This window comes from Acipenser ruthenus, chromosome 28 (genome assembly GCF_902713425.1).
Source record: "Acipenser ruthenus chromosome 28, fAciRut3.2 maternal haplotype, whole genome shotgun sequence".
NCBI lineage: Eukaryota > Metazoa > Chordata > Actinopteri > Acipenseriformes > Acipenseridae > Acipenser > Acipenser ruthenus.
Genome location: NC_081216.1, coordinates 16,526,547 through 16,549,378, shown reverse-complemented (window position 1 = coordinate 16,549,378; position 22,832 = coordinate 16,526,547). Strand labels below are relative to the sequence as shown.

Here is a 22,832-nt window from a genome sequence, read left to right as displayed (position 1 = left end):
CTGTATTATTTCACTGTACTAAAACTGAAATTCTTAAGTGAAGTGGTTTGATCACTTGGCTTGCACAGATGTAATTTGCAATCACTTTGTGAAAATGGGAAAAAGTAACAACATTGCACAAATACTAAAGTATATTTTATTTAGGATTTGGTTTGGTCATATAAAATTATATGAAACAAATGAAAAACTGCAATGATTTTAATACCATATTTTAATTCCATAAAATTATTTTCAAAGATGGACACATACTGTATATGCACCAGACGTTTACTTCATAACTATTTGTTTACAGATCCGTTTCACAAAATGGAGAATGGCGTTGCTTTCACTTTGATCAAACCGTTGCTCAGACGCTGATGTGAGTCCCTGCTAACCCAGCTGGAGCAGTCAGGGGGATCAGGGGTGACAGTGCTCCTGGCTGGATCTCAGGGATCCTCCGTTAGCTTCGCTGGTGGGGACACTTTCAGCTGCTCCCTCCGTTCTGAACCATCTCCAGGTAGTCCTTGTGAAGCTTCTCCTGAGCGTCATACAGTTTCTTCAGCTTCTTTGTCTGTCCTTTGCTGATCTCCTTGCCCTCCGCGTCATGCGTGGGAAAACCCTGCAATGTAGAAACATCAGTGTTAAGACCAGCATTGCCAGTTACATTCATCCCTGTAGATGCATATGGAAGGTGCATTCAAGAGATATATCTTAGTTATTTGTGCAATAGAATATTCTTAGGCAGTTTCATCACAATTGGAAAAGCGTTTCTACAGACAGATGCAAAAATAAAATTACATGGACGGACAAACAGCCTCTTTCTACCTCCATCAGACATGCCTTCATTTATATACATCCATGTGGGATAAAAACTATGGAGGGTCAAGAAGCATGGTGCCATTTCTATTTTCAAAACATGTTGCATGTTGGCTGCACAAGACCATTTTACCCCATTTTTTGTCAGCTGGGAAAAAAGTAAACGGTTCAAGACACAAGCCTTGGACCCCCCCAAAAAATAAAAAAAAATAAAAAGATACTATAAACACACACTGTCAACATCCCGGTCTGTATGCCACCTCAGCAGTGAAGTCAACTCTTTTGTCTTAATAAAAAATACGCACTGTGTAACTATGACTCCAAAACAAAAATCATTTTATGTTGCAACAAAGCTGGAAAGTATACTGATCGTTTGAAAAAAAGCAGTAACTCAGGCATATCTCTGTCATGAATATAGGTTGTTTTGGCTTGTTCAACAACCATGCGGCAAAGCAAAATTGATTAAAGAAAAAACAAACAATAATAAACTTTTCATGTCGGGTTGATTTGGAATAAAAGATCAGTTTGGGATTCTTGCATGTTGGATTAAGATTTGGTTCACTTTGAAACGATTTGTGTCAGATTTATTTACTTATTTATTTTTTAAATTTAGTCGTCGTCAATTCCCCCCCCCCCATTTGAAATGCCCAATTATGATTATTTTATCCTGGTTCACCGCTGCAAACTCCCCTGACGACTCGGGAAACGGAGGCTGGAACACGCATCCTATGAAACATGCTCCTGCCAATCCGTCTTTTTTCACGCTGCGGATCCACAGCGGGGCCACCAGACCTATAGTGCCGGAGGACAACACGGATCTGATGGCTCCACTGCAGAACCGCAGCTCCCCATCGACCACAGGGGTCGTTGGTGCGCGGTGAACCGTGGATTCCCCTGCCGACCTAAGCCCTCCCTACCCGGGCAGTGCTCCACCAATTGTGGGCCGCCCCCTAGGAACCCCCGCTCACGGTCGGCAGTGAGTCAGATTGAGTTTGAATAAAAGTTCAGCTTCAATTTGGCTTTTTTGCTTTTTTTACTGCGTTTTAACAAATTGGATAAAGCAAAAGCAGAATACTGCATACATGAGACGAACAGTTTATCTTCATTTTGGGTGTCCTTTCGCCATAACGATCCCCTTGATATAACGAACAAAAGGCTTGGACCCCAACAGGTTCATTATAGCGAGGGTGTACTGTACTAATTACAATTTCCCAATGTGATCGACTGTAGTGGAACTAGCAATAAATCTTTATTTCAAATCTGCTTGTAACTATATTGATTGCTCTACAGTCTGTTTGTCACCAGACTGCAATAAACAAAGAAAAGAACAAACAAGACCTGATGGACACAGACGCAGCACCCTTGGTCGTACTTAAGGTCCACTGAGCTACTGCATATAATCTAGTCTTCTAATAATTGAAATGTCTCAATAAAACCAGATTAACTCACACTACACATCTTACAGGAATGACATGGAGGGTACGCTTACACTGTCATCGAAGTTCGAGTACTTGTCAATTTCTGAGCGGAACATTTCACTTGGTGGGATCTTCATCTTTGCTAGTTTTGCTGCCTGTTAATAGAAAAAAAAACAACATTACTACAAGACAAGTACATGTGCAAAAATGCAGGATGAACATGTTGATGCATGCTGAACATGCATCAACATGTACTGTACAAACCCGAGCCAGGTCAAAGCACTGACAAACAGAACCAAGATTAAGGGATTTGTTTGAAGTATTGTGCTCGTGTTGAAAAAAAACAGGACCGAAACACACGGGGCTGGATTTTCCACTTTCCTTTATTAAGTTGCCTCTTCATTTAGGTTCAATAGTACAAGGGACAATAAATAAATAAATAAAGTGAAGAGTAAAATGAAAATATGAAACGTGTAAAACTACAAAAATATAGCATCATTATCTTACCTTTGATTAAACCAATACTTTAACATGTGCTAAGGAATGTCCTTTTCAAGTTTCATCATAATTGGATACAGACAGATAGACACACTTAGCAACATTCATCACAATTAAATACACATAAATATAAGAAGTATGAACATTCATGGAGTACTGTCCAAAAATGACGGATGGTCGAGTTCTAATGCAAAGACCTTTTTGTTTATTGAGTATTCTGTAAACCTAAAGAATTACGTAGAATTTTATTGTATGACTTTAGTTACAGTTGTGTTGTCTTTTGCAAAGATACTAAGTGGGGAAGAGTTAATACCATTCTTTCCCACCTCTTTCCAGGGAAGCAATGGGATTATTTGCATTTATAGTTTACTGCAGCGTAGTAGCAAGGCAGTCCTATTCCCCTGTTCAGAGGTCAGACTTCTCATTTCTGATGGCACAGAATGTAGATGTGCGGTGGGATGCCCTGCCCATTTGTGTATATATGTTTTATTATTATTATTTGTTTTGTGTAAATATGACGGCAGAAAAAACAGTGTTATGATTTATTATTTATGTGCGACTGTCGGCTAAATAATTATTGAATTAGCTGACAGTCACGTAGACAAATTTAAACCTGTGTGGAATGCGGCCATCTCCGGCTTGATTGATTGTTGTTAGTCTGGAGATGGTCGGATATAAATGGAGACCCACTGCTTTTGCAAGGGGGGTGGAAAACAGAGACGTGTCTGTCTGGAGAGAGATAGGCTGGAAATACGATTGCTATCCTACAAACCCTACCTGTTTACTCACCTTCCTGAAGGGTACTCGTTTTCGTTTGTTTTGTGTTCTGTTATAGTGTTTGTTTACTTTGGTCCTTTTGTTTTGTGTTTATTTAAAGTGTATTATTGTTTAATAAATAGAAAGCACCGTAGCGTCTCATAAATTACCCCGCAGTTGCCGTGTGTGTGCAATTAGTTCTTGTTCTAACGTCAACCCTACAGCCATCCTTGTCACAAGCTGGTTACTTACTTCCTGTTCCTGTTTCTTCCGGGCCGCCTCTTCTTTCTTCCTCTTCTTCTCTTCCTCCACCTGTGATAGAGAAGCAGGAGTCTCAGAAATATAGACTCACCAAGAGCTTTAGCACAGGGCTGTCCAAGGGCAGTACGACAGGACTGGACACAAAAACAAAAACAACAAAAACCATGGCAACCCTATGGAAACTGGTTCAGTGTTCTATGCAGTCAAAAGAAGAGGCTTTTCCGTATTGAAAGGGGTGTGACATTATGAACTGCTGAAAATACCAGCTCGATTCCAGTAAACATGTATCGGAATAGCAAACACACTCAAACTGGCCAATGGGGATTACCTGTCCTCTTACCTCAATGACTTGAATTGAAGCCCAGGGCTTTTATTTTGAGTGCCTCAATTCATTGATCAATTAAATCGCTCTTTGCCCTATTTGGAGTTTTACACAGCTCGACTAAAGATCTTTGTTTGTATTTGTTTTGACACCTAACTGTCACCATGGTCAAATACTGCAAAAGACATTAAGGACTAGTTATTAAAAAAATAATTCCCTGCTTTAAATAAATAGTAACATCACACTATGATTTTATTTATCATATCATACTGAAGTGCTGCAGGTACAGTCTAAACCTGCAACTATCTACTAAAACAATACTACCACCCAGGTTGGCTCCAGCTAATTTTGATGTGAAACCCAAAACAGCTCAGGACAATCAATGCGTGGAACAGGATGCCTTCAGTACACAGGCCATGGCAGTTTATTATAGCCATGAAGAGGTATGCATTCATTTTGAATGTCTCCAGCTCATGTTTTCCGCTGCATTTTAAGCTCTGTTTGTTTTCAATGAGGAAGCTGCAGATCACCTTACTGCTCAGAGGGAAAGAGTCCAGCTCAGTGACTATGAATACAATAGACACTGCTACACAATTAGCAGGTGCTTCATCTCTCTTGATAAATGAGTGGCTTTACCTGTTTCTTCTCCTCCCTCTCCTTCAGCAACGTCTCACGATCAACTAGCTTTACCACCGTCGGGAGGCCTGCAATACAAGAGGGAGAGACTGCTCATGATCTCACTGCAAATGCATTGTACAAATCCCTATCGTACTCTAAAACCAAACTTGCTTGTTTTTCCCTCTCTTGAATTAGTGATTTTCAAGTACAACACAACAGAAAAAAACATGCTATATCTATATATATATATATATTATATATATATATATATATATATATATATATATATATATATATACACTGTTGCATCCAGGGAACCTAGTCACTTCATGCACTGTAGGATGTTTTAGACCAACAAGGCTCAAACAGACAGACAGCACAAGGTAAATATATATAATGGTATGGAGTTGAAATATCTGTATACGCAGTATCACAAATGAATCTAAATCGGATTCAATAAGAAGTAAAAATGCACAAAGAATGCCTACGTGGGCCTCCTTACCTTCGTGGTCCTCCAGACGCACTCCAAGTTCTGGGAGGGTGTCATCGCGCAGAGCATCGCACAGCTGCAGGACCTCCGTGACTGACAGGACACAGGGACACGCGTTTCATCACTCAGTTTTACTTATTTAATGGTGTTCACAAATCTGAACACCAACACAAAAGGGCAGGTCTGACCATACCCAGTGCACGGCTGCAGATTGTGGTTGCTTAGGGCGAGTACTCCAGTTGCCTATCACGTATCATACAAATATTTGAATTCTAGATGAGCTTCATTTCCTGGCATGTGAACATTTTAAATTCAAACTTTCAATGCAAATAAAATCTAAACTGTTTTGAATAGATTTGGCTGCAATTGTTGCCCGATTTAAAGATTTGCCTCATATTGGTATACAGTAAAGCTGTATTTCTGATTTTAGATTCTCACCAGATAACACAGAACCAAGAGATGTATTTTGTTTTAATTTGGGTGTGTTTTGTAGCGATAGAGGTACAGCACACACTAGGATTCCCATCTGTGCTGTTACTTGATTTAAGTTGTCATGTTGTCTCAATACATCCACGTTTGGGTAACACCAGGAAGAACTGATCAATTCACTTTTCGACTGAATACACTGTGGAGGACAAATATTTACCTTTGTTTTCCCGAGCGATCTTTCGCACCGTTTCCCTGAAGTCTGACAGGACGCTCAGGTAGGGCATCACAATGGCCTCGAGCTGTGTGTAGAACACAGTGTTGAATGAAGAGCAAGGCCAGAGCTCTCAATACACATGAGAAGGGGAACTCTCTACCGTGCTAACAAAAGCTGGGAACAAGATTATAAATAATGTCGCCATCACTCGTCAAGCGATCCATAGGAAAAGAGCATTTGTCAAGGTGTCGCAACACTGTACACAACTATACACCTCTGATTTTAAAGCAAACAGCAAATTTGAACTTATTTTATCTGGCGAGCCCCGGAAGTGTCTGCTTTGGACTCACTGGGTGCCTGGCCATTAGAGGCTGCTATTGCATGGTGAGGAGAAACAATCCCTTCTGATTTTGCCTCGCTAACCAGCAGGAGCTCCACAGCCAATGCAACGCTCTCTCTAGAATCCCCAATGAAGACTGACTACTTTGTGCAGCCAGGACACAAACGTGCGCTCCCCTCACTGTATGACTTTCCCTGCCCGTGCCTTTACCAGGGGAAATCCTTAAGAGTTTATTTAATTACAAAATCAACATTTATTGCACGCTACTCAGGGGAATAAATGGTGGGTGTGGCAATACTGATGGGAATAAAAGTTGTTTCAATTTCTTACTTACATCCATATTTTGGCCACTTCCTCCCACAGGAAATCCAATAGGCTCCACTCCATCTATAGCCCCAAAGACCTGGCACAAAGGGGAAACATTCTGAAGGTGAATACATAACAATGTAATTAAACCACAATCAGTGACATTGTGAAAGACAGGAAAAGACAATACATGAGCTGAAGAGGGGTTATGAATGGAAAAGACTGTGGGGCACTGAGAAGTAAAACTATGGGAAATAAGACAAGATACAAGGGAAAATTATTTGGGCAATTCCATGTCAGGTATCTGAATTGTAATAAAACGTGTGGTTGAATAATTGTGGTAAGGAATGATAAAAAAAAAGGTAAGGAGGTACATAAGAAAACATATATTTGACCTCAGAATGCACCAATAAATAAAAACAGTCATTCAAAAATTAAAGGTAAAACTTACAGACATCGATTGCTATAAGTTTTACTGATAATTTACAAATGAATGTTGGAACCAGTACAAGATGCGGGACGCCATTTGCAACAAACAAGCTTCAAATGCATTCCTATAGAGCTGTCCTTCAGCTGTGCGAATATCATTAAACACCCATTCAAACAGAAAGCGGACAGAAAGCCATCCTTGTTCAGAGTTAACAATGGATGGTAGTGCAGACTAGGAATACATTATGAACTTGTGCCAAGGAATACACTTACCATCTTCCACTATAACTGATAAGCAGTCCTGTAGATATTCAACTGTGAGGTAATAAGGCAAGTACCGTGCTGACTCCACAGGGACCCTTATGTATCAAAGTACTGAACAGACAGACTGCACCAGCAGCCAGCCACTTGCTCTAGATGAGTTAATGTAGCACTGGAATGGAACCCAAAATCAGAAAAGGGGCTGATCACAGGTTACGAGCAGTGCAAGGTATGATGTAAAAATGCTTAATGTAACTTATTAAATAACTACACTTTAACAATATACAATGCAGCAGCAGTAAGAGTAGGAATTCAGATTGTTTTTTTAAATCTACAAATGAAGTACTGGGTGCTATAAGGCAGTAATAATTAGCATATTGTCAACTTCCAATTGACATACAAACCAACCAAAGAGTAGCTTATTAAGACTGCTCCTTAGGGCTGTTTGTGTTTTTAATGTGCATGGTGAATGCGCGCCGGCCCCTCTCTCACCCTCAGCATCTCGGTGAGGTAGGCTGCCACGCTCTGCAGCAGCATCCTGTTGGGGGTCTGTCTGTTGCTCTTCCTGGCGGCAATGTAGGTGTTTCCCAGGCTCACCAGGGCCCTCATCTCCTCCATGGCAGTGCGAGTGTCCACGTTGTCACACAGAGCCCTGTGTACAGCTGCCTTCTTCTCATAAAAGCTGCTCATTCAAAACAAAAACGGGAGATCCGTGCTTTAGGAGAACGACGGTGTCGTTGCCATGGTCTTGTCTCAGAAGTGCTTTTGAATAAATTAGATCAATACATTACTTTTTCTGGTCAAAACGGATTTCTAATGACTTACTACATAAGCTAACAAAATAATTCCAATGAAGAACACCTCATTTGTATTTCTGTCATTTACTAGGTCTCGCATGTCTCCTGGAATGTATTTATTAGCTCAATGCACAGAGTTCACAAACAAGGTTATTATAGGGCACGATGTCCCAGCCCCTGACACTGTAGAACACAGTATTTATTACCTTGTTTTATTTTTAAACATTGTAGAAAGATCACAACGCTGTTGGCACTGAAGCAGACAGAAGAATTAAAGAAAAAGATAGTGCTATTGCAGATATCTAACACCATAAAAGCTGTACAAATGGCTTAATACTTATAGGCAAGTCTTGATTCCACATGGACTCTTACTGTATGTATCAAAGTACAGAACAGACAGGCTGCACCAGCAGCTAGCCACTTGTTCTAGATGAGTTAATGTAGCACTGGAATGGAACCCACAATCAGAAAAGTGGCTGATCACAGCTTACGAACAGTGCAAGATAGGGTTTTAATGCATCCTGATTGTAAGCACTTGTAAGCATGTTGTCATGCTACGGTACATACATTTTGAATGTTTTGGTTTTACACAACCCCCCCTCCCTCTGATTCTAGAGACCCATACCTCTTGTTGAGCTCAATTTCCTGAGAATCCCACTTCTCATACTGGCCGGTGATGTTAGTTGGAGCTCTCAGGACATCCTTCACATTTAAAAAGAACTCCTAGGTCAGAAAAGCACAGTACAGTTGTGTAAGCAAAGTCACTCATCCTTACCTTGCTTACAGTCACAGTTTAATCAGACTCTCTCTTCAAAGCACTAATTAGAGCTAAACATTTAACCATAAAATAAATTAAAATCACATATAACAGTCAGTAAATTCATTCAGTACTGCATTCATTTGCTTTGCTGTTAAACGTTGATTTTATTTAGCTACATACTGAATCACATTTATAATGTGTCTGATGGAAGTAACTGAACTTGTGCTCATTGACTATAGTGACCATCACACTTACAACGACTTGAAAGTATCAGCCATTAAAGGCATTTCTATATGCAATTCTGATGTTGTTAGAAGACCCTGTTATTGTGCTCTGGAAAGGGAGAACCCTGACCCCTGGTGGTAAAAATACGGTACAACAGTCTCCTCTCCAGCAGCAGTGCCTATCCAGCCAACTCCAGTGCAACCCACGAGGTCTGAGGAAATGTGTGCCGCTTACATTAATGAACTTCTCGTACTGGATGGCAGACTCCATAGTGTTGTTGGAATAGTCTAGAGTGTCCTTCCATGAGTGCATTAGGAATGCCAGTCGGAGCTGTCGAGCTGAAATCAAAAACTGAATTCAACAACGCAGTCATGCAGTAGCACTGTTATAGACACACATACACAACATCCTAAATATGTTATCATATATAGGAAAATAATGCTCAGATGAGCCTTCGCAATTAACGTACGCAACTGTAATTAAAAACAGCCTCAATTAAACATGGTTGGCTAAGCTATCGCACAAGTTTTTTTTTACTTTTTAATGAGTGGGATCCCAAGCACTGAGTTTGTTAAAGATACCCCAATTTCTGTATATTGCATGATGTTACAATCTTTGGTTCCCAATATATTTAGGAAGAGAGGAGTGCATGCATAGGCATTATGAAAAGGGTTGAAGTATAGCAACGGACTATTGAGGGTTTCTAAAAAACAAATAAAAAAATGCAAATTGTTTGGAGGGGTTTCAATGGTCTACGTTTGCATTAAAGGAGGAGTAAATGCAAAGCGGGGATCAAGTCTGTCCTGCACAAAACAAACTCAGAGGTGCATATAAGGTAGCATTGCAGGCTGTAATTCGAAACTTCTCATCTTCCAAAAATAATGTAAATTAGCAAAACTGAAAGCTGGGATTTTGCAGACTACAATACCTCAAAGGTTTCCAAATCATATGATGGGAATGTGACATGAAAACTGTAATCTGTAACTCCTGGATCAATGCTGGTATAAATACAATTAAAAGACATTTTTACTGATAAATCTGATAAATCTTTTCCCTCTTTAAGGACACTCAAACTGAAATATAACTTAAGTGACTCTTCTGCATATAAATCATCTTAAATGCACTCTTTCTAAATTATATAATGGACCACCTTATCGTCCACAGAATACCAAATTAGAGCAGTTTTTGTTTGACTCTAAAAACTCACAAAATTAGACTATTTCGTGACAGTCAAATTGCCTTTGACGGCCCTTTAAGATCATACTGGGAAAACACATTTAAAATTAAATTAGAAAATGACACTGGAAATTGATCAATAAAAATGTCTGTTTATCCTCACAAAATGCAAAACTGTGTTCCAATATAAAATACTGCATAATGTTTACTTAACCCCTATAAATTATATAACTGTAAATTAATAAATAATTATTTATGCTGGAGACATAGCAAAGAGAATTCTGACTTACCACATTTACTTTGGTATTGGACCAAGTTAAAAAAAAATCTGGTCAGATGTTTTCTTTCATATAAATCAAATATACTCATAAATATCGCTCGATTCAATTGACTTTCATTTTAAACATCATTAATATTACTATTAAATAGATTTTTAACATAATGGCTAAAAAGATTAATTTCTCTGAAACCAAGAAGCTTACTATAATAGACGAAATGTCAAAAAACATAACATTGCTTAACAGTAATTAACAATTCGGTTACTGTTAAGGAGAAAAATCAAGTCATGCTAGGAGAGAATTCTCCAAAATGAAAAGACAAAAAACAGGGGGCGGACCGCCGATTGAGATTGGCTATTTATCTCGGCTTATTATTGATCTGTTTGGTGAAAACGAGCTAACACCTGGATGAATTTACCTAAGGATGGGACAGTTCATCGTTTACGGAATCTATCAGGTGAGATCAATTAAACACTTCAGCAGTGGACATTTATTAGGTTACTTTTATTTCTGTCAACCCTGTCGAATAGCATTACTGTATAGATGATTACCACATACTAACATCTTTCTCTGTCAAACTGCTGCTTCACTCTCTCAACTGCCAGTTCCTGCTGTCTCTCAGCATAAACGCCGCTCTGAAGTAGGTGGAACTTCTTATTTATATTCATGGCTGTTTGTAAACCCATTTGGTTTACTACTGCCATCTACAGGACTGGAGTAAAAATTGCGATACCTGCGTGATTGCTTCGAATTTATATTCTATCACCGATGTTACTTGTTCTGATAAACAATACTTATAAATCTCCCAATAATTCTTCTTAGTTCCCAATATTTCCTCCGGTGTTATATTTGAAACTCCTATTTTGTTCAGACAAGTAATCATAACTTTCCTTTCCAAATCATTCTTGCCACAGTGAATAAGATGCTCTACTGACTCACACCACATTCTCTACACGTGCCATCAATGTTTCCCAATCAACTTTAGATATTTATTTAACCCACAATGACCTATTCGTAGTCTACCTATAAAATATGATCAAATGTATTTAAAAACAGTAGGTGCCTGCACGTTTAATGAATGAAACCCCTTTCTGCTCACAAAGGAGATTCTCTGTTCGTAGGAGCTTGGGTTGAGATTTGTGTCCCAGCCACTGCTCCGAGTATGTTGGGGAAACACGCGATTTCAAACCAGCCTCTACATGCAGCTTGCTGTGGTCTTCTTGGGAAGGTGACGAAACGAGGTACCTTCCTTGCTAAAGCTGATGACACCGCATGGATGGATCTTGAAGCTGTAGATTTATGTACTCCCGTCAAATCCCCGACTACTGCTTGAAAGCTGCCGCAAGCATAAAAATGCAGGGCCAGATAAACTTGTATGGCAGGTGGTAATGCCTGGTTTTGGGAGGTACTATGGAGGTCGTACTAAATTGACACTGTTGTGTTTGCTACTTATGGATGAGAACACAGTACCTGTGTGTTTTGCTAGAGCATCCTTGATGGTAATGAAGTTTTTCAGAGACTTGGACATCTTGCAGCCAGCAATGGTCAGGTGACCTGTGTGCAGGAAATAGCGCACCCAGTGGTCGTTCTCAAAATATGCCTGCAGGGGTCAAACAGGTTTAAGTTAAAATCTTTTAAAAAAATAATTTTAAAAGATAATTATTAAAAACAGATTTTCCTTGAAATTAATTATTGTTGATGCAATAAAGCATAGCTTTAAAATATGAATTTATATCAACTGTTTTTTTAAGGACTGCTCCTTGTCTTATACTGTCCTGGGCTCTGTTCTTTTTAGAAATGAAACGTTGAGTTAGGAGGGAGACAAACAGTTCTAAAGCAAGGAAACAAACAAATGTGATCAGATATGCATTGAAAGCCTCACCTCGGACTGTGCCAACTCATTGTCATGATGAGGGAAGCGGAGGTCGAACCCACCTCCATGGATGTCCATGGATTCTCCCAAGATGGAGCCAGCCATCGCTGAGCATTCGATGTGCCAGCCTGGCCGTCCCTATCAAAGAAAAAGAAAAAGTCTGGGCTGAAACACTAAACTGAATTCAATTAGTCACGAAATGTGGGTTTAGTTGCCCTCGCAGCTCCTCAAGCAAGCATACCTCAATCCTATTCTGAACACCTCCTACCAGCCATTCAGTCCCAGGCCTCTCTCAAGCAAGACTGGCAGTTGTGTTATTATTTATGTTGGCTTTCGTTTTCCCTACAGGTTAACTAACAGCCTTTGGAGACTACACAGTTAGATAACGTACTGAAGATCTAACTATAGCAGAATGCAGTAAAAAGAAACCAATGAATGATACTGCAGTGCTAAATTGAACAAGCTTGTGAGATACTAACCTTTCCCCAGGGGGAGTCCCATGATGGCTCCCCAGGTTTTGAAGCCTTCCACAGGGCAAAGTCATTCTGAGACCTCTTCTCACTGAGCCTGTCAGCTGAGATACTCAGGTCACCTGCAACAAGTTACACTGGTCTTTTAATTACCACACTGCTTTCCCAATGTTAATGAATGGTTTACTTCATGTCAAAGTTCTCTGTCAAGATTAATTATTCCCACCTAGGCTGTAAATATGAAATTAAAGCTAGCAGTCTCATGAGAAGGGAGATTACCCTGCTCTACATCCACTGTATATGCATGTAAAAATGGGTAGACAGACAGACAGATTTCCCCCATATTATCTAAATAACCTTACATCTGATCAATTGGATGATATCTCAAGATACAAGTAAAATGTAATGCATGTAAAAGACAGATGGATAGCCATCTGCTTACATGATTGTCTGACACTCTTAATAACCTTTGTTAAAGAATCTGGCAGTTTTAATCTGAATTGGCACCAAGGTTCTTTAGATCTACTCAGCAGTGCAGGTGTATCTCCTACCTTCCCCTTCCTGCAGTGCTTTCTGGTCCCCTACAGCCTCTGGAACCAGCTTGCCATACGAGTGCTTTTCACTGCCGCCAAACTGCGCTGTGTCAAAATACACAGAACCATTTGAGACATACCTGCAATGCAGGGAGAAAAAGAGCCGTTACAATGTAAATCACATAGTGGACCTGCTGTGACATCAGAGTACAAACAACATGAAATACTTGCCAAGTTACTGAAGCATCACATCCTTTTAATCCAGACTATCAGTCTAAAATCCAGATTCACACTGAAGTACTGTGACTGTAGAAAAAACAATGTTTTACATGGAAGTGTTCAGTGTTACTGTACTCACCCATAACCATTCTCCACCACCTTTTTCACAAACGCCACAATCTCTGGTACATACTCACTGACTCTGGTCAGCACATCCGGGGGCAGGACCTAGAAAGAGAGGAAGCCGTTTCACAAACCGGACTGCAGAACTGTCACATTGCTTTCCTCATCCAACTCCTTATACTTTGGAATGGACATCGGCATTTCAATTCATAAACCATTCACAGTCTGTTTGCTTCTAGATTGTACGATGCCTTCGCTTACTGAATATGGATCCGTTGTGACAGCACAAGAAATAATAAATAATGTTTTCCCCCCTTCTTAATCACTAGTGGTACTAGCTCATACAAATACATTTTATTGTGCACTTCCATTAATTCATATGTGAAGTGTTGAAAAACAACCCGATATAGTTCTGTTTTGACATCTGGTACCATAATAAGAAAGCTCACTGTATATCTTACTTTCAGATAGTTATGGTTTCATTTCAGCTGTGACTTTGGGATCAAAGCATGTCAATGGCTGCAAAGCATGTCAGTCATTAGGGGAAGCAGCTGGTTGGCAAATGACAGGAAATAAGGGGTTAAAGGAGAGGGGACCATTCTGCCCACCTTTAAATTTACAGCTTTTAAATAGCCTGTTGTGTTGGGGTTTTCATGAAAGGCATTACAGAAATACTGTATGCGATTTATAAAAGAAGCTTACATTAAGTGCTTCCATATCCTGGTGGTATTCACCTTCCCAGTACTTTGGAAGGATGGAAAAGATGGAGTTCTCAGTGACCTGACTGCCTAACTGGGAATCCAACCAATCAGAAAGCAGGTCCTTGGCTTCTTTGAGTAACAGCTTGGGAACAAAATACAGAGAACGTATATTAAGACTACTTAAAAACATGTGCATTCATAAATACTAACATACAAGAAATAGAAGGCTTATTTGCAAAACATTAAAGGACGTTTCAAGTAGTTTTAATGGATTATTTTTGGAAGAGTGCTATAAACATTCGCTTTGGTGCTCTTAAAAAAAAAAAAAAAACGATTAAAACTTCTATTTCTTAATTAGAACCCAGAATTACTAAAATACAGTCTCTAATTAAAACAATAAATAGCCTACAGGTTAAACAAAGTCGTTTTTCTTAATAGTTAGGTAAACAAAAGATTAATGATATCTGTAGTACTATGTATGCTATCAGTTTTTTTTTAACTTTTAGTTTACAGTATTAACTATTATCAGCAGTAAAATGGACTGAACTAAAGCTAGCAGTTATAAGGTTGATTGAGAAAGAGGCTGCTGTGTCAACACAAAATCCCTGTGGTGGTTTCATTTGAGAATCTAAATAGTGAAGCCAATAAGCTTGTCAGCTGTTCCTTCAGACCTCGTTCCACTGTATTTTACTAAGGTCAATAAATCCTGCCTGTGTGAAACCCCAGCAGGATTACAGTGGCGGGTTCATCTCCTACCTCTGCCTTGGGCGCTACTTCGCTGGCGGCTGCTCCCCTCTGCACTGCCTCCTGTAGGGGACCCAGCACCAAGGTCACTGCTGCGTGAAGGCGCTCCAGCATCTGCTTCTTGTCAGGGTCTGTCGTTTCTGCCAGCTTTACCAGGAAGGGCTACGAGAAGGGAGATGCAGATGAAATGCCCTGTTACTGAGTTTGACACAGTTATAACCACCACGTGTGCACGCTTCTTACTGTTTCTGTCTCAGGTTAACATGCGTGGTGTAAAATAAAAACATATTTTGACACAGACTGAGAAAGACACAGTAAGAACTGGTTTTGGAATGCACTGTATTACAGTGCTTTGCAATCATTTTCACTGATTTTTCTTTAATAGTATAGTATACACACAGTGCCGTGCTTTTGTATTTTGACTCGCTGATGTACCTGACATTGTTCATTTATAATGCCCTGACGTTAATAAAGCATCTCTCTCTCTCTCTCTCTCTCTCTCTCTCTCTCTCTCTCTCTCTCTCTCTGCAGTTGCTGCAGTGTCTGTATTGAAAGAGCATTTGGCAGAGAGCACTTGGGATGAATAAAGTGCAACAGATTACCTTTAATGCAGTCTGAACATCTCCCAGAATCTGTGCAGGAGCTGGCTTCTTCTCTCTGTACTGCTCAAACAGGTGGTTCTGCCGGGCTCTCTTTATGATCTGATGAGTAAATACAAATCCACATGATTAGAAGATAAAGTCTCACACACTGGGGTCTATTCTAGAAGATTCTATAATAATCCAGCTGAAATTCACCCAAGAGTGGGCATCCTCCAAACCCACAAACAAGCCAGTTGTCTGTTTACACTCAAGAGCTGTATAGTGGATGTGAACGACTTACCTGCCTTTGGAGGACAAAGGCCAGCCCTGCCTGTGTCCACCTGAGCTCACTGTGTGCTGGTAGTGCGTAGATGAGAAACAGCCCCTGACAATTTTGCTTAAATAACTTGTAGGAGAGAATGCTCCCTGTGGAAGATCAGCAACTTCACACAGTGAGGACACAAACCTGCGCGCCCCTGACTCACCCTGCACACCACGTGGTTGTGTCTTTACCAGGTGAGATATTTGGGAAGCCCACACTACAAGTTTTTTATAAAAATGGGTGGAAATAATTCGATTTAAATTCCACACTTGGACCGAGTAAAAAACAAAACTCAATTTAAACCATTTAAAAAAATTTAAAAAAATAAACACGATTAAGAAATGAAATATTCCTAGCTGGATTTGTCTTTATTAAAGCATCTGGCTTTTCTAAATCTGTCGTACCTTATCGTCGATGTCTGTGATGTTCATGCAGTAGAATACATCGTATTTGAAGTAATTCATTAAGACTCTTCGCAGGATGTCAAACGATATATAAGATCTGGAAAAAGGGAAAAAGATGGAGTCAAATACAGCATCTGCAAATGTACTGTATGCCTGATAAGTGTTGGAAGCATTGCGGTTGTGATGATATTGATACTGTGTGTGTAAGTTAAATAATGTGATGGCATTTTTATTTGATTAAATTACATATTTAAGGTTAAACGGACATGGTAGAAATTGCAGGAACTGTTTTTCTTTTCATTTGTCAAAATCATGTTAACTAATATTGTGCAGCACCTGGGAATGGAGATACTGTATGTAAACAAACTAACACAAATCCATTTGAAACAGTTTCCCTTATTACACATATATGAAATTCACAACGAAACCCTCTAACTATACAGACTATAGATTCATAGTGTGTGTTTTTCGAATACTTTGTTACTTAGAAAAAAAAAAGTTTGATACTTAAGTTGGCAGCACTTGATTTAATTAATTTGTAAAGCTACTGGCAGAATGCGCTGGCTGTTCAGCATATCAATCTCGACCCCACTGGATTTGTGTCGCCTGCCCTCAGTACGTAATGCTCTACAGTCATTGGCTGAGTTTTTATTCTAGAAGCTACAGCACAGCACTATATTGCTATTGAAGACATTGGTAGTGTCAGTTCAGCTGTAGACCCTACTAGCACACAGTTGAGGAGGGGCTGTGAATTGCTGTACCTTGCGTGGCCCATGTGAGAGGCATCGTAGACAGTGGGCCCGCAGCAGTACCACAACACCTGCTTCCCATTCTGAGGCACAAACTCGTCCTGTACAAGGGAACATGAAGCAGCAGTTAATACTGGCAGGCCCTGCACATATACCCACATTGTAATTCTCTCAATAAAGAAAGCCCTTACCAAATGGACAGGCGTTTCTCATGATATATGTTAAACTGAAATGTGTGACATACAGAAGGACGGTCATACACACAGACATACAGGGGCCTCCACTCTATTCTGGTTGCCAGGGATACGCAGCGGAGTGAACGATACCCCCTCACCTTATTGCGAGTCAGGCTGTTGTACAGGTGGAGTCTCGGCTGCTCCGTTCCTTCTGGAGGGGACCAAGCGGGCTGAACCCTCTTCCCCTTTGCTTAAAAACAAGACACACTCTCATTAGTTTGTAAGATAACGACTGAGAAGTCACCTCAGCTACCTTTACACAATACAGAGGTAGAGACAGTCGTTTTTTTATATTGTCAACTCAGTCAGCTGCTAAAGAAATCAAAAGTAAACAGAAAAAACACAGTACAGTACTCCATGAACATTCAGGGTGTATCCTTTAAATAAGAGCCCCCTACAGGATACAAGCGCAATACTCAGTATACAGTAACATGCAAGCTATGTATCTACCAATGCAATTCACTACTGCAGGAGCATCACTGGCTTGAGCCCCAAGGTTTATTTTTTATCTTATTCTAATGGAATACATGGGCAATGGAGCACCAGCAATCAGGTGGGGTCCTATTACATGTAACACAGGAAATGAACTCAGTGTTGCGATAGTGAAACTGGCTTCACCAGTCAGTGAAATTATAACCAGCAAAACAATTGGGCACTTGCGTGAATCTCACGTAAGGCAACATTTTTACATCATTGTGATTTGACAAACTAGAACAGGAAATCAGTAAATGCAAAAGTTGGGACAAAAAAAGAAGTGAAACATTTGCACCATGCAGCAAACACTAGTGTGTAAATGTATTGTCCTTCCCATGACTGACACATTCACTGACATGCAACCTGATGCAGAGATCCAGGTTCAAAAGAATATATTATTCTTATTAGGAAAACCTGGAGATATGTTACCTTCTATTACAAATATACACAGCAGGGAGTACATGGCAGGTTCTTTACAAATAATATTACTGTGAAGCCTACCTAAACATTTATGACTGAATGGATTAAAATCCCTAGAGTATTTCATAGAACTTAATAAATAAATAAATAAATAAAATGAACACAGACTGCCCAAAAGACAAAGTGAGAATGCACCGTAATAGATTAACCTCGGATTTTAGGACGGAAGAGTTTGAATTGGGGGATAATTCTTGTCTTAAAAAAGCCAAAGTTCAAGTGTTTAATTGGAATAGCCACATTAAGTTGCATTTTGCGATTAAGTTCTGAATAAATATACCCTCTACTAATGGGTTGGCCCATGAGACCAGGACTGTAATATTACCAGGCAGTCACAAAGTCTAGGGGCGCTGCATCACTGGGGAATTCAAGCGCTGGATTCATGCACTCAAACGCCCTGTCCTGTTCTACTCACTGTCACATGAATTAGCAGAGCTGGTGTCTGTGATGGCCGCTATGTGCCTGTACCACCTCAGCACATGGAAGTACTGCTCTCGGGGCGGCTCAGGGAAACGTGTGAATGCTTCCACGTCCGCCTGCGAGAAGGTGAACCCTCCGATGTAACTGCGAGTGCTCAGGTACTCGTTCAGGGCTGCGAGCCTGGCAGACTCCTCTCTTATACTGAGAAGCAAGCCATAGTCGAATGCTGCAAAGAGGGGCACATGAAGAAACTCACTGTGGCTGCCCACACAAATATGTGAATGGAGTGTTGTGAATGAATGGAGTGACAAAGGAAGGGTTTAAATATATTGACATTTCTTTTTTGCGCCAACATTTTTACACTGCTCCCTTTTAAAAGCTCCTGCTCAAAATCATTACCTACTGCTTACTGGTAACAAATCACTTCCTGTGCTTAAAAGTCAAAGGGCCTTAGTCTGAAGCAAGTTCAAATGCAAGTTTAACTATTAATAAAACAAAAAATTCCATAAATTAGTAGATTTGTTTTGCTGTCTTTACATAGTTAATGTTATTTTATTGACACTCCCAGTCAGTTCCCATACAAGCAAGATGACTAAATTACCTTCCTCATTTTGATAAATGACCATAAGGGAAATATGCAGACGACACCAAACTAGGAGGAGGAGTGGACTCAAATGGATTTGAAATGTCTGTTGCTGGGCAGAATTAAGGCAAATTCATTTGAATGTTAACAAGTACTGCAGTTCTAACTGCTTGCCATAGACATGTAATGCTGGCTAGATCGGCCAAAGGGTCTTGATATTAAGCGCCAGCACCATCTACAGGGCTAATGCTTTTTCCGCGATCGTGGAATCATGTAATTAGGCACTGGGAACGGAATGAGGCATTTTGGGAATGGAATTTTGCAGTGATGTGTTTTTCTACTCGCAACTCCAATGTTGCTGTCCTTCGATTGAAGATGTTTTAATTATCAACATTATAAATTGACATTATAAATTGATAAAAAGTGGGAAGAAACTGAATTTGCTATTCCCCAGAATGGAAAATCAGTAGCCCTGCATCTAGACAGCAGTGTACTGTCAGCGGAACAAAAGGAGATGTGTTAGCATGGCTCTTATTTCAATGAAAGCACTTTGGCTGATCCAGCCTGGGTCAAATCTGTACACATCAGAACAAAAACTAGAACGGAAGTGCAGCTCTGGACCTGAAGGCAGTAACTGAGAATCAACCACAATGATTACTAACATGACAGCAAGGGGGCTGGAAAAAACACCCAACAATGAAATGTGAAGCTACTTACTATTTAATGGGTCAGCTGAGGTCTAGCCACAGAATGGTATTATTTCCAGTAGTGTCTTTTGTGTACAGTGCTCGCTAGCCCCTGCAGCAGTCCTTGTGATAACAGTACAGTATAATTTTTAAATTTTTCTCCTGTCACTTTCTCTGTCTAATTATTCAACTTAACTATCTTCTTTTGAACCATAATGTTATCGGAGTAGGAAATACAACTTCCACTGCATAGCAGTTTGATCCAGTCCTGGTTTTACTGTGGGTTTAATAAGACACACCTGAGCTTGTTACCTGTACACTGTGGGTAATCAAGCTTGTATTAAAATCTGGCATGGACGAAACTGCTATGCAATATGAAAGAGCCTTTTTCTCACCCCCGAATATACTTACACATAATTAGAGACTTATAGCAAAAAAATGACTTAATTTGAATGGAATGGGGAAACCTATTCAGTGCTGGTAATTATGATCTCCAGGCAAGCTCAGAGAGCTAGGTAATGACAGATAAGGAGAAAAACGAAGTATGAAACAGACATAGCTCTCTTTCTGTTTCACTTAGTTTTCTATCTGAACAGTTCTCGGGCTGACTCCAGTCATGGCAAAAGAAGCACTTTAGGGAGGTGTATAGTACACCAGCAGTTCCTTAATATGAAACGCAAACAGAAGACTCATACAAATGCAGTGACCTATGTGCATCGCATATGGGTGTCAGTCTGCTTCAGTTGCTACCTTTCCCAATCACAAAATACGAATACAGGGACGTTAACTGCAATCCCCATTGTGTTTCAATAGAATCCCGAAGTATGATGTTTTACGGGTAGAATGGGTTCTGTTTGGGATGTAGGACTGGTAAATCAGCTGTTTATGCTGCTGTTTGAATCTGAAAGGACTTGAATCTGCGATACATCTTCATGATCCTCATAACTCGACTACAATACGGAAATAAGTGTAACCACAGTCAAATACTAGCTTGTTTACTTGTAGAATGTATCCCATGAATAGATTTTATTGTTAGGAAAACTCACCCTGTTCCACAGATGCCGCCATTCTAAAACCTTCAATCTCCCTGTGTGAAGCGAGCAGCAGTTGCTGGCAACATTATGCAACTTCCGGTAAATCAGTCCGAGACGGTCGAAAGTGTATTTCAAAATAAAAGTCTCAAATAACCTGCAAAAAAAATAATGCCGCCTTGTATTTATCTTTATTTTTGTTTATATTGCTTATTGTATTTCTATTTGTTTATATTGCTTATTTTATGTATATTTGTTTATATTTCTATTCTATTATATATTTTGTATGTAAAAATCTATCATGTGTATATTTCAGCCATTCCTGAAAAAAATTAAGGATTGTAACTCAGTAAAAGGGGGGTTTAAATGTAATGAACAGACTCATAGTGAATAGAAAATGGGGTTGGTTGTGCCAGATTTACATCACTGCTATTGTTGCTGGGGTTTTAGTAGTGCCCGGGCACTGAAAATATGACATTTTGGCTGGTAGGTTGTGTATTTCAGTCATTCCTGAAAAAATTAAGTCAGTAAAAGGGGGTTAAATGTAATTATTTTACTTAAAAAAATAATTAACTATTGTAACTGAGTTATGTTATTGTAATCCTGTTTAAGATCTTTGTTGGTAGGTGGTAGATTTTCTGACCCGGCTTACCGTTGACCTTGGCCTTCAAGATCTGTTGCGTCAGGAATGCCATCGCTGTGCAGCCCGAATGAAGGTCCGATACCTCTCAATATCCCAACACTTCCCCGTCACTGATGGTGTACATCTCAGTGATGACTGTGGCATGCCTCTCCTTGCACAGCTCATGTGGTGTGCAGTTTACCAACAACTGTTTGCTGCACAAGAGACCAAACCAGCAACAACAGGTTTGCAGAGCAGTAAACCTGGCCTCAGTCCACGTGTGGTTGTGAGAGGGTCAGCACCAGTAATCTGATCCTTTGGAGTGGGCTGAGGTGAAAAACGGTACAACCAAGAAGGCAGCAAAAGAGGTATTCTTGGAGATGACACTGTAAGTATTAAACCTTAATTTGTGTTGTTTTAATTTGATGTTCTTTGGCATTAGACAATAAAAAAATGCAAAACAATCAATTAATAAATAATAAATTACCTGGTGTTGAAGTGAAAGTCTTGGTCTCTGTTAATATATATTAAGCCTAATAAATGATCATTTATCGTCTTGTTTTTGCATTGATAGGTTACAGTAATTCATACAGTATATGCAAAAACAATAATAATATTATTAATAATACAAGTTTTTTTTAAATAATTACCTGGTATAAAGTAGCTAGACCTTGGTGATTATTAATAGTATTAATAATTAAATTAATAATGAATGACAAGCAATTTATTACTGTAGCTTCTTGCTGCTGCTTTTACTGTCTCTTCCAACAATTATATGAGTGAAAGGATGGAGGGACTTTTATCTTGAAAAAAAAGCCGGTTCCGACATTGAGATGCGGAAGTAGCATTCACCGGAAGTTACGCCGGAACTGAAATTCACGGATATTTCAATCTGATGCAACAACGTGTCTAGGACTTATACGAAAAGGACAGGAAAATGATGTCACAAGCGGGCGGAGTTAGTAAACAGCGGCGCCATTTCTGGAGTCCGTCGAGCACTTTAACATCGCCCTCGCAATGCTTTTAACGTGTTCGCGCTTGCCTGGCAAAATGTTTCTTGACATAATTAAGCATTAATTCGCATAAATAACAGTCAGTCACTTTACATTAACGATATTTTGTATTGTTATTAAAAAAAAATACCGGTATATCCTGGCGCTGCAACACAGCATAGCCGCAATTTATTTAGTACTGAGTGGGCTCCACAAATG

General features: G+C 39.7%; 1 protein-coding gene and 2 non-coding genes across 5 annotated transcripts; all 3 read right to left on the bottom strand.

The window, feature by feature from the left end:
* Nucleotides 1-113: 113 nt before the first annotated feature.
* On the bottom strand, nucleotides 114-21,120 carry LOC117435125 (cysteine--tRNA ligase, cytoplasmic-like). Of its 3 annotated transcripts, XM_034058079.3 has the most exons (23): nucleotides 21,015-21,118; nucleotides 18,695-18,925; nucleotides 17,427-17,518; nucleotides 17,105-17,193; nucleotides 16,344-16,440; nucleotides 15,639-15,737; nucleotides 15,049-15,198; nucleotides 14,294-14,434; nucleotides 13,608-13,696; nucleotides 13,268-13,389; nucleotides 12,726-12,838; nucleotides 12,256-12,384; nucleotides 11,844-11,973; nucleotides 9,154-9,257; nucleotides 8,560-8,657; nucleotides 7,630-7,819; nucleotides 6,476-6,544; nucleotides 5,805-5,886; nucleotides 5,171-5,251; nucleotides 4,687-4,754; nucleotides 3,720-3,779; nucleotides 2,285-2,368; nucleotides 114-598 (listed from the first exon to the last, which is right to left on the bottom strand). In XM_034058079.3, the coding sequence occupies exons 1-23, from the start codon at nucleotides 21,034-21,036 to the stop codon at nucleotides 464-466; spliced, it is 2,475 nt and encodes an 824-aa protein (XP_033913970.1). In that variant the 5' UTR covers nucleotides 21,037-21,118; the 3' UTR covers nucleotides 114-463. The 3 variants fall into 3 exon arrangements, with proteins under 3 accessions (XP_033913970.1, XP_033913971.1, XP_058858930.1); XM_034058080.3 differs by lacking the exon at nucleotides 18,695-18,925 and having other exon boundaries at nucleotides 21,015-21,119; XM_059002947.1 differs by lacking the exons at nucleotides 114-598; nucleotides 2,285-2,368; nucleotides 3,720-3,779; nucleotides 4,687-4,754; nucleotides 5,171-5,251 and having other exon boundaries at nucleotides 5,847-5,975; nucleotides 21,015-21,120.
* Nucleotides 7,237-7,365, bottom strand: LOC117435199 (small nucleolar RNA SNORA54). The gene has a single exon (XR_004549132.1). It is a non-coding gene; the product is annotated as a small nucleolar RNA SNORA54 (small nucleolar RNA).
* Nucleotides 8,308-8,436, bottom strand: LOC117435202 (small nucleolar RNA SNORA54). Its single transcript, XR_004549135.1, has one exon. It is a non-coding gene; the product is annotated as a small nucleolar RNA SNORA54 (small nucleolar RNA).
* Nucleotides 21,121-22,832: the final 1,712 nt, after the last annotated feature.

Coding starts and splice junctions, on each gene's coding strand:
- LOC117435125 (XM_034058079.3), bottom strand. CDS start 21,036: ATGGCGGCATCTGTGGAACAGG. Junction 14,435..15,048: donor AAGTAGCGCCCAAGGCAGAG/GTAGGAGATGAA, acceptor TTTGTTCCCAAG/CTGTTACTCAAAGAAGCCAA. Junction 2,369..3,719: donor GGAAGAAACAGGAACAGGAA/GTAAGTAACCAG, acceptor TTCTATTAACAG/GCAGCAAAACTAGCAAAGAT.